This window comes from Cyprinus carpio, chromosome B12 (genome assembly GCF_018340385.1).
Source record: "Cyprinus carpio isolate SPL01 chromosome B12, ASM1834038v1, whole genome shotgun sequence".
NCBI lineage: Eukaryota > Metazoa > Chordata > Actinopteri > Cypriniformes > Cyprinidae > Cyprinus > Cyprinus carpio.
Genome location: NC_056608.1, coordinates 23,849,803 through 23,862,380, shown reverse-complemented (window position 1 = coordinate 23,862,380; position 12,578 = coordinate 23,849,803). Strand labels below are relative to the sequence as shown.

Sequence of the window (12,578 nt, the reverse complement as noted above, 5' to 3'; positions counted from 1 at the left end):
TACATATGATCAGATGATCATTCTATACATGAGAATCGTTCTGTCCTCAACAGGCGCTGCTGTTTTCCCAGCATGCCGTTCTCTCCATTACGCAGATGCTTTTATCCAAAGAGACTTACAAATGAGGACAATGTCTGTTCCTCTGCTTCAACTCTCTCTTTCTGTCTTCTAGAGCTGGATGATAAATCGAGTATTGAATGTATTTGACTGTTGCGTGTCCTGTATAATATTTTGTTTTGGTCATTACGCAGATGCTTTTATCCAAAGCGACTTACAAATGAGCAAAAAAAAAACAAACATTTGGTCATTACGCAGATGCTTTTATCCAAAGCGACTTACAAATGAGGACAATACAAGCAATCAAAACCAACAAAAGAGCAAGTCTCAGTATAAGTTTATATGTGTATGTATATATATATATATATATATATAATATATATATATATATATATATATAAGAAAACAAGTAGACGGAATAGAAAAAGTATAGGGAATGCTAAATTTATTCTTAAGGTTGTGGGGGTTTTTTCTCCATCAGTCCTCCAACCATTGCGTGTTCGCTCTCTCTTTCTCTCTTTCTCTCTCTCTACCTTTTGTTCCCACAGTTACCAGGCAACAGGCTTGAAGTTTTATGCACATGCTCCGTGTGAGAGTGATTGACCGATGTTTTCCACCCATTTTAGAGCAGCGCACACATAATCAGGCTGCTTTTCACATCATTTGTTTCTTCTTGTGTCATGAATGCTGTTTATGAACGCGGCGTTGTCACGTGATCGTTTAGTGATAATATCAGAAACTGGATCAAGAAGGCCATTCTGACATTTGAGAGATTCAGAATTGGAATAGATTAAGACATTTAACAGACTTCATATAAGAAGTCTGTTATTTTTATTTTTTTAATGGTTTTTTTTTTTTTTTTTTTAATTTACTCGCAAATATATAGTTTAGATTTTTTTTATTTCAGTTTTAGTGTTATTTTAGTACTTTATCTTAAAATTAAAGTTAAAAATTTTATATATCCCCCACTACTTAAATATCTTAAAATGAAAGTGAGAAATGTTATATAGCTGCCACTACTGAAAACTAGAAAATGTTTACATTAGTCCTGAAATAGTTAAACTCATGCAAAGTTCACTTACTGTCTATTTGCATTTATTTATTTATAGTTTATTTATTTATAGTTTATATATATATATATATATATATATATATAGATATATATATATATATATATATATATATATATAAAATAAATAAAACTACATATACATATACCTGAAAAACTAAAGCAAAATTACTAAAAACATCTAACTCTTTGGAATACAAACAGTTACTAATTAAAATTATTTCTGAAATAATTGAATTTATTTTATTTATTTATTTATTTATTATAAAATGAATTATTTAAGACTTTGTTCCTGAATAATAATAATAAAAAAGAAATAAAAAAAAATTAAAATCTCTGAACATGGCCTGGATATTATGTTGACTGCAATATAGAGTATGTATTTCTAGACAGACTTTTTGAAATTTTTTTAATTTTTTTTTACTCTAAAAATTATTAAATGTATCTGACCTAATAAAAAAATAAATAAAAAAAAGATCACAAAATAGTTCTGCAAATTTAAAACCATATGGCAGAGCTTTACAGTATGTCTTCTAGATAAAAATATAAATAAAAAAAAAAAGCTTAAGGTTATTTTTAGATTTCTATTAATAAGAATTGAAGTAAAAATAATAATTGGTTCAGTTGAATGTTAAAGGGTTAAACAGTAGCATTATTTATAACTTTTATTTTGTGTATTTTGTAGCAGCATCGTTTTGAGGAAGAAACTGTGTTTTTGTGCTGATGCTGGCTGGGAAAGCTGCTGGTTTGTGGAGGTGATCTGAAGGTTTTGGGCTCTTTGTGGCGCCGTGTCTCGTGGTTTCCAGTTGGCTTCTTTGCAGGGACTCGTCGAGCGTCTCTCCCCTGAGAAACATCACGCGGACGGGACGGCAGTGTGATGCACGTCCTTTCTCTGAGAAAGACACCATTAAAGGTGTCTCTTAACCGACCTCAGACATTCGATGTGTGTGTTCACGAGAAATATTACACCTCAGAGTGTACAGAATGAGGCGAGAGACCTCATAAAACAGCCGAGAAAGACAGGAACCTTCACACATCCACACTCCTGCTTCAGAGCGCTCGTACAAGACATTTTCTGAGTACATTAGTGCCAAGGTGATTATAGTTATAAAACCATAAAAATGAGTTAATAAAAAAATAAAAAAAACTTTAACTGATATAAAATAAAATTCAGCTGGTTGCCAAGGCAACATTTCTCATTTTCATTTAGTTTAATTTAATGTCCTAAAATAAGTCAAATAACTAAAACTGAAAAAAAAACGTGACAAAATGATAAAACAGGCAAAAAATACTAAAACTTAAACTAAAATTAAAATGAACTATAAAGAAGTCATTCAAAACATAAAATTATAATAGTATCTCAATAATACTAAAATTACACTGATTAAATAACAAATAAAACAACACTTTTATTTGTTTTTATTATTTTTATCTCTCTAAAGTAGTTTTTAGTGTCATTAATATACGATTATAGTTTTATTAATATTTTGAATTCATTTAGTTTTTTGTCATTTTTATTATTTTAAATATGCCTATATAGTTTTTTTATTATTTTGAATTTCAATTTTAGTAAATTAAAATGCATAGTTTTTAATAAAAGCTTAAATTCTGATCATTTTTAATGATGTTAATTTCCATTTTAGTAAAATAAAATTTAGAACTAAAATAAAAAGTTTTATTTTATTTCAATTAACTTTTATTTCAAGCAACAAAAAATGTTTTTAAAGTTTTAGTTTTTAAACAAATGATGCAATGATTCTGCTTTTAAATGTATTCAAAATGTTAGTCAAGGTTTCTTGCACTAAAATCATTTTTATCATTCAATTTCCACCTGTTTTTGCAACTGTTCTTTGAAGACTTCTAGATATAAATGGCCTGTTTTGATTTGGCTCATTCATCATGCAGCATACTAAGTATGTCTTGATGTGTAAATGCTTGCTGTCATACATGAAGTGGCATTTGTAGCGCAATTTGCTTCCATAATTTCCAAAAGAAAAGTGATGTCAGGATGGGACCTGATTTTTTTTTTCCATCTGCAATTGACTAGAATATGCTCATGGTTGGGAAAGTGACGTTAAAGCAAGCCTAAATAGTACATCGAACACTTCAGTTTCCAAAAATACAAGGAGAATTCGATTTTTCATAGTACAACGGCTTTGAAACACCCATCCATTTAATCTGGAGTCGTCTCGCAGTGGCATGGCATAATAGTTTGACCTGTGCGATCGAGTCTTTGATTTGATTTCTGCGGTGGCAGATGTGAGAGAGAAGCCCACTGGGAAGAGCACTTTACTTCGACAGACACTCGATCGATAGCGTCTGCCGCACTCAGGGGGTTTATGATCAGCGGGAGAGAAAACTGTCGGGAAAAGACTTTTATTCATTCTAGGCAAGAAACGAAACAAGACACAAACAAAACAACAACACCAATACAGACACAGAATCCAAACCCAAAGTCCTGTTGTTTTTAAACTCGCTGGATTTCTCCACACAGTGACTGCAGCATAAAGAACACTAGATGTGCATTTCCAAACACCAATAGAAAAGCTTTCTAAGCAGTGTAAGATGCAGTTTTTGGTCAAAACATCTATAAAAGGAAAAGTAAAGCCAATGAATTGTTTCAGAATTCTCAAGCTACATGATTTGAGGAGCCATTCATGTCTGTAATGCCAACAGTGCAGGATGAATTATGTAATTATGTGTTTAATATTTAGTGTTAGTTATTGGAAGAGACCCGTAACACTAAGTGTACTACAATGTCAAACTAAAATTTAAATAAAAATGAATAAAAACTGTACAGACATATAAAAATGATAAAAACAGACAACATTAAAATTAAAATGAAAACCTATAAAATTAAATAAAAATATTAAAAACTATAAATATATATATCTCAATTTATACTAAAATAACACTGAATTTTTAGTATCATTAATATAGCCCACTACTGTAGTTGTATTAATAATTTGAATTATTTGTAATTTTGTTGTTTTTATAATTTTTATTATTAGTTTTTAGTGTGTGTAATATATAATATTTAATTATGTTTTATATTTAATTGTATTTATTTTTTATTTAAATCTTAAATACAAAATATATATTTTAATAACATCTATTTTTAATTAAAAACTGTTTGAATTACAAATTGTAGTTTTTAATAACAGCTATATTTTTATCATTTTTAATAAGGTTTATTTTAGTTACAGTAAAATAAAATGTCTATTTAAATCTTTGAATTTCAAAAATAATATTTAAAACAATAAAAAAAAAAATGTTATTTTAGATGTGTTGTATTTCAGCATAAAGAACACTAGATATGCAATAGCAGGGCTTTCAAAGCTTCTGCTCAAATTAAGGAAAAGAAGTCCAAAGGAATTGTTTCAGAATTTGTCTTCTCAAAAAGCTGCATGATTTGAGGGTTCATGCCTTTTACACCAAGAGTACAGAATTAATTATGCAGTAGTCTTTAATATTTAGTGTTGATTATTGGAACAGACCCTTAACACTAAATGTAAGCAATATTATTAGAAACTAAAAAGAAAATATGAAGTAATTCAATATAGTTCCTGCACAGTAAACATTTTTGAAGTAAATAAAACATTATTTTGATTCTATGTATTACTTGCGGTTTCTTAGTAAATTTCACAGTTAATTCTATGTATTACTTGCGGTTTCTTAGTAAATTTCACAGTTAATTCCAAGCAATTTCTCAGTGAAATTTTGAAATGTTCATCAAATTATTTATATTCAGTCTATCATAAAATTACAATGATATCATATCACTGTTTCGAATTCCTCTTATGCACTTGCTGTTGGTGAGTAGCTCATTTTCTGCGCTCTCTTCCCTCAGCGATGAAGAGGAGTTGCGTAAGTCGTTCTCGGAGCTGGGCGAGCAGCGAGGAGAGTCCAACTCCAGAGAAGTGAAGCAGACGGCCAGCGGCTTCGTTCCTCCGTCCGGAGCGCTGCTCTACAAAACCGGTTTCCTGGTGAAGAACGTACACTCAAACCCCAAATGTAAAAGAAGTGAGAATAAAAGAGCAGTTCGGACGTTTTATTCCCACATGTTCATAATGAGTCATAAACTGTAGACATTCATATTTAGGACATTAGCAGAACTCCCCATCTTTTTCCTCTAATAAATTCACTTTAACTTATAAAAATCAATAACAATAACCTACGTCCATCAGATAACACCCTTGCACATGAAATCTGATTTTGATATATGTGACCCTGGACCACAAAAAACAGTCATAAGGGTCAATTTTGAAATTCAGATTCATCCGAAAGCTGAATAAATAATCTCTCCATTGATGTAGGGTTTGTTAGGAGGACAATATTTGGCTGAGATACAACTATTTGAAAATCTGGAATCTGAGTGTGCAAAAAAATCTAAATATTGAGAAAATTGAAAATGTTTTGAATAAAAAGTTCTTAGCAATGCATATTACTGATCAAAAATTAAGTTTTGATATATTTACAGTAGGAAATTTACTAAATATCTTCATGGAACATGATCTTTACTTAATATCCTAATGATTTTAGGCAAAAAATATATTTTTTTTTTTAATTTTGACTCATACAATGTATCGTTGGATATTGCTACAAATATACCCCAGCGACTTATGACTGTTTTTTTGCTCCAGGGTCACATATGTTATAGATGTATAGTTTAATATTGTTGAACAATAGCATACAGTGTCCCAAGATGCAAATAATATAATTTACAAATAGGTGCAAAAAATGTCTACCAATGAAAATTAATTAATTAGTCTAGACTGATGTATTGATATATTTGATCCATTTCCCTGCATAATAAAAGGCTGTTTCATTTTTTTATTTTTTTATTTATTTTTCGTGTGTAATGCAGCACCTCGTGGAAAAAGAGGACATTTTATGCTGTTCTGAAGGGACTCATCCTTTACCTGCAGAAAGTATGTTTTTCTTTCTTTTTCTTTCTTTCTTTCTTTCTTTCTTTCTTTCTTTTTTCTTTCTTTCTTTCTTTCTTCCTTCCTTCCTTACTTCCTTCCTTTCAGAGCTACTTTTCATTTTATTTCCTCTCTTATTTATTGATTGCAAAATGTCTCAACGTTTTCAATTACTTCACCATTGATTTATTTGTTTATTGTTGTTTGCTACATTCTCAAGGTGCATTTGATTTTGGTATTTTATGATGTTTTTCACTGTAAGGCATATTTCACATTCTTTTTTATTTTACATGAAAAAATACATGTTACATTGTAGGTTTTTTTTTCATTCAGTGACATTTAATAATTTAATTATATATTATTTAATCAGTTAGATCCCTGCACATGTTGGTGTGTGTGATTTAATATGAATTTTGTTCGCTATACAGTAAAAAAAAAAAGCTTTTGATGTTTCCGTTGACATCAAAACAAAAGCAGCACTTTTGAGTCTTGACAATATTAGTTCAGTCTTCAGTCACCATTACTTCAAACTTTATATATATATATATATACAAACAAATATATACAAATATTAACAGTTTGATGGTAGTATACTGTATGTATGAGTAGAATGGCAGTATGATCAATAAATCAGTAATTATGAGAAGGCATGCATGTTTTGAATAATAACAGGATTATTGTGTTTCCAGGGCGAGTATCGACCAGATAAACAGTTATCACATGAGGATTTGAAGAATGCGGTGTCTATCCATCATTCGCTGGCCATCAGAGCCACAGACTACAGCAAACGGCCAAACGTGTTTTACCTCCGGACCGCTGACTGGAGAGTCTACCTCTTTCAGGCCCCGTGAGTGCACGCACCGAAAACATGCCACAGTCCTCAGAATCTAATATTTCAACTTATTATAGAATGATTTTCATTTGATGCCTTTAACATAACTCCTCACATCCAAACACAACACAACCAATCAACCAAAGACATCACAATCAATTCACCATCCAATCTATTCCACTCTGATAAAATCAAGCCTCATCTTACATTTTATTATGTTCTGATTGAATATTCTGCTTAATATGGAAATGCATTTTTATATTTTTTTATAATTTTTTATCTTATTTTTTAAAATTTTATATAATTCATTTTCGTTTTAATTTAGGTTAAAGTTTTAGTCATTTTGCTGTAAGATTTTTATATTTTTTTATCATTTTTTTATGTCTATAGTTTAAATTTTTTATAATTCAGTTTATTTAAAATTTTAGTTAAAGTTTTAGTCATTTTGTTGTCTGTTTTTATCATTTTAGTCTTTATTTTTTACTTTTTATTTATTTTTATTTTTACTAATGTTCTTGTGTGTTTTTATTTTTTTATTAGTTTTAGTTTTTCTTTTAAATATGTCTATATAATTACATTTTTGTAAGTTTTAAGATAAAGTAAAACAAAAAAAAAAAACATAAATGAAAACCATGGCAACTAGCTTAAAAAAAAACTTAAATAAAAACTTTTTTTTAAATTTTTTTAAAATTTTTTTTAAAACTGTTTTATATTTTAATTTGTTAGATAAAGGTTATTTTATTTCAAGGAGCAAAACAGTTTTTATGGTTTTAGTTTTATTTAATTATAATAACCTGATAGCACTGCAAAATGATCTTAGTAGATAAATAAGTATTCATATTGACAAGTCTGTCACACAGTTGTGAAAATTGCTTGCTAACCACACGTACATATGCTTCTATATAAAAACAAAAATTAAGCTTTAACTAGAAAAATTGACTGCATAAATCATCTGTACAGCATGAGGCTCCGCGTCTCTGTGTGTGTGTGTGTGTGTGTGTGTGTGTGTGTGTGTGTGTGTGTGTGTGTGTTCCCCAGGAGAACTCGCTCTGTTCCAGTTGAAGTTTGCCCCAGTTTTAGCCCTCATTGCTTGTGCTGGAAAATTATGTGTGTGTTTGAGTGTGTGTTTGCATGTCTACATATAAAAACAATTAATCTGCTGTTTTACTGCGTAATTAGAACACTAGTATTTTCAGCAACTAAAAAGTGGTTTTAAGTCAGTTATTTCTATGTTTTGTTATAGTGTGTCACTAGGAAAGATCAGTTTACATTTCCAAACATTAATTTAGCCATTAATTGTAATAATCAGTGAGATCTTCGCTGCCACACAGATCTTCGTCTGACAGCACACCAGTGCCCCACACAGAGATTATTAATGAAAATCTCTGTGTGGGGCATACCTAATTTTAATGGCAAAATCAGATCTGTTGGAAAAATCTCACTATTATCAAATTTCTTGCAACCATTTTTTTAGCTGCTGAAAATACTAGTGTCCTAATCTGGATTTGATTTGTTTGTGTAGGAATGCTGAACAAATGCAGTCTTGGATCACGCGCATCAACACGGTGGCGGCCATGTTTTCAGCCCCGCCCCTCCCTGCTGCCATTGGCTCACAGAAGAAATTCAGTCGACCTCTGCTGCCAGGCTCCGCCTCCAAGCTGTCGCAGGTCAAATCAGCTGATTTGCATAAACGTTGTCACAAATGATATCGTTATTAGTCTTCATACTTCTAATAAAGTTCTAAAATAATAAATATGATGAATATAGTAATACATATATATGAATAAATGGAAACTTTACAGCAAGGTTTAATTGGTCCGCATTAGTTAACGACATTTATTAACCTTAACTACATTGAATTAATGCTATAGAAGTATTGTTTATCATTAGTTCTAATAGAGATAACTAATGTTAACAAGACAAACCTTGGTGTAAAGTGTAATTATTTTATAAAATAATTAGTAAATAACTATTAATAATTATTTTACCTATTTACATGATGCCCATTTGCATGACATGCATCACTTATTGATTTCAGTTAGGATGCTTGCTTAAAAGACAGCTGCCTATGTAGGCAGTAGAGAGCAAGGAGGCTTGTTATGTTTCATAAGAGTGACTGTGCATGTACTGTATGTGTGCTTTTATCTGTGTTTATATAAACTGCAGTGTTATAAAGTGTGTGTGTGTGTGTGTGTGTGTGTGTGTGTGTGTGTGTGTGTAGGAGGAGCAGGTACAGGCTCATGAAGCTCGATTTCGCTCCATCTCCACTGAGCTTGCACAACTGCACTCTTATCCGCCTGACAGAAAGGTGAAAGGTCGTGAACTTGAGGAGTACCGGCTGCGAGAAGAGTATCTGGAGTTTGAGGTAAATATATACACTATTGTTCAAAAGTTTGGGTTTTTAAAAAAGTTTCTTCTGCTCACCAAAGTCTCCATATGTCTGATCACAAATACAGTAAAAACAGTAATATTGTGAAATATTATTACAATCAAACTATTTCCGGACTATACTTACAACTATTTTCTATTGAAATATATTGGTAAAATGTGATTAAAGTTGAATTTTCAGCACCATTACTCCAGTCTTCAGTGTCACATGATGCTTCAGAAATCATTCTAATATGCTGATTTGATCCAGTGATTATTGTCAGTGTTGAAAACAGCTGCTTCATATTTTTGTGGAAACATTATAAATGTCTATTTGTTCATTCATCTACATTCAAGATGTAGATGAGTTTGTTTCTTGATCAGATTTGAAAAAAAGGTAGCATTGGATCACTTGCTCAGCAATGGATGCTCTGCAGTGAATGGGTGCCGTCAGAATGAGAGTCCAAACAGCTGATAAAAACATCACAAGTAATCCACACCGCTCCAGTCCATCAGTTAATGTCTTATGAAGAGAAAAGCTGTGTGTTTGTAAGAAACTAATCCATCATTAAGGAATTCCAGCTACTTCCTCCAGTGAAAAATGCAATTTACTGTTGTCCTCTCACATCAAAATCCACTCACATATCTGTTCACTCATATTAGTTTTGTCTTGTAAATGGTGCTTGATCTTTGCAGATGTCTCTCCTGATTCAGATGGAATGACTTTTTCACTGTAGAAAGCAACATTAGGCATTATGGACATCTTGATGATGGATTTGTTTCTTACAAGCACACGGCTTTTGGCTTCTCAAGACATTAACTGATGGACTGGAGTGATTTGGATTATTGTGATGTTTTTATCAGCTGTTTGGACTCTCATTCTGACGGCACCCATTCGCTCCAGAGCATCCATTCCTGAGACACTTATGCAATGCTACATTTCTCCAAATCTGATGAAGCAACAAACTCATCTACATCTTGGATGGCCTGAGGGTGATGCATTTCAGCAAGTTAATAAAACGTCCCTCTCTTGTAGAAAACGCGCTATGAGACATACAGCATGCTCCTGCGGGCGAAGCAGCGCTGTGACGATGATGACCTGTCAGTGTTTGAGGCCATGCTCCTGGAGGAAGGTGCGCTACAGAGAGCTCAGTCCAGCCCCACGCTTCAGGACAGCAGTATGACCTGCAGCACCAGAGACGGAGCGAGTCAAAGCACCGCCGCCGGCGCACAAGAACCGTCTGGAAACGGAAACAACGGCTGCTCCCGCGGTCAGGGCCAGAGACACAGCTACCGGCAGGCCGTCCTCAAGTGAAGCCGCCTCCATCACCCACGGGAAGCTCGTTGTGCTGGAGAGGAAGTGAGGTCTCTCTCTTTCCTGTGTGCGCCCTCCTGCTCTGTGTGCCATCAGGAAGGGGTGTTGATTCCGACTGAATCTGACTCTGTGATTGGCTGATAGCTGGGTGATATCACAACACAAGGTGCTATGGGATCTGGACGGCAGAACGCGATTGGGATTCGGAAGAACGTAAATATGAAACGCATAACCTTCCTTTGCCTTCTAGTTCTCGGTTTCTTCTGCGACTTCTCGCCCGAAGCCATTTCATCGCACACTACCAAGTCAAATCTGGGCCTAAACGTCTTCGAACCTTTAAGATATGATTGTGTTGCAAAGTCTTTCGTTTTTGCATTTCTAGAAATAACTCATTTGTTTACAATGCATATTAAAATTCACCAATCCTGCTCAAAATTGTAAGAAGTATGAACGCTCGACAAAGCGATGTCTAGGATGTGTGTATTTCACACGCTGGAACACAGTGCTTGTTGTGTGTCATAAGGCAGTCTAATTTCGTGTGGTGTATAGGAGCAGTAAACAAGCAGAAAACTGACTAGCCCGTATGCAACTAGTTATTTCTTCCATGTTGTTCTCAGCATTAGCCATCTGTATTTGTACAATAATGCACAGGGACATCATAGTCACTAAATACACCCTCCGTTTGCTCCGCAAAACCCTGTTTTGCCCTAAAACATCAATGCACTGAACACTAAGTATTATCACACTGCAAAACTCATTTTCTCAGTCTGTATTTTGTCTTTTTTCTGAGAAAAAAATAAATAAATATTTAAACATCCTTAAAATGACAAGCACTGATTTAAGAAACTAATTTTGTGTATTGAATTTTTTTCTTACCTGATTTACAGATTGCATTTTCCCTATGAAATGAGCCTAATTTAAGAATATATTCTCTGAAAACAAGTTTCAGTATGCAAAAGTACATTTTAAGAGTGTTTGTTTTTTTGTTGTTGTTGAAAATTAAAACATCATTTAGTTGAGTAACTGTTTTTTTGTATATTGTGTCTAAGCTAGAAGTTTTTCTCACAACATCAAAAAAATATCTCCTCTTTAATAAGAAAAAACAACAAACAATTTTAGATATATTAATTATATAAAAAAAAAAGAAAATAAAATACTTGTGAACGAGTTAAGAAAACTAAACTGAATTCAAGACATGTTCTCAAAACAGAAAACAAGTTTCAATATGCAAATATACTTTTTGAAAATGTTTAAATGTTTTTAGTGGCAATTCAAAAATGAGATCTATTTAGTTGAGAAACAAATTTTGCATATGTCTTGAATTAAGTTTGTTTTCTCTCCCCGTTGAAAAACATTTTTCTCATTTCTTAAGCACAAACCTCTCTAAATTTTGTTTAAAAACTAGATTTCTGTTTAAAACGAGAAAAAACTATTTGCAAGTGAATTAAAATAAACTTAAATCAAGATATATTCTCTGAAGTTCTAACATGTAAGAGTATTTTTTAAGGATATTTAAATTAAGTTTATTAGCATTTTTGTTTTCCATTAAAAAAAAAATAAAAAAAAATTTAAAACATTTAGAATTAAACTTGATAAAAATATTTGTTAACAAGAATAAAAAAAAAACACTCACTAAATGTTTAGTTAGATTTATTTGCCAATAAAATAAGAAAAATAAACTTGATTCAAATATCTTCTCTGAAAATTTTAGTGAAAGATACAAGACAAAACAGGAAAAAATTCAGTGTGCAAAATCCAAGATGTTTCTCTGAGAGCAGAATATGCAAAAGTACATTTTAGGGATGTTTATGTATTTTAGTGAAAAAAACAAGACAAAAAAAAAAAAAGATTTGAGAAAATGATTTCTGCAGTGAAGCGAGACACGTATCTTTGTCTGTATAGTTAATTTCTTGAATATGCTCTATTTTAGCTTCTCGTCCTTGTCTTTCTGCATTATTCTCTTGGCTGAATGTTGTCTGCTGTGTACAGCATGGCTGACTAGTGACAATCTAT

At 32.1% G+C, this 12,578-nt stretch overlaps 1 protein-coding gene across 1 annotated transcript in view; it reads left to right on the top strand.

Annotated features, from left to right (window-relative positions):
• Positions 1 to 11,568, top strand: part of LOC109100269 — a 49,078-nt gene extending 37,510 nt beyond the window's left edge. The window contains 7 exon segments of the mRNA XM_042736009.1: positions 4,977 to 5,149; positions 5,994 to 6,011; positions 6,014 to 6,057; positions 6,741 to 6,898; positions 8,406 to 8,550; positions 9,105 to 9,248; positions 10,287 to 11,568. Of these exon segments, the coding sequence (XP_042591943.1) occupies positions 4,977 to 5,149; positions 5,994 to 6,011; positions 6,014 to 6,057; positions 6,741 to 6,898; positions 8,406 to 8,550; positions 9,105 to 9,248; positions 10,287 to 10,565 (961 nt within the window). The 3' untranslated portion in view covers positions 10,566 to 11,568.
• The last annotated feature ends 1,010 nt before the right edge of the window (positions 11,569 to 12,578 follow it).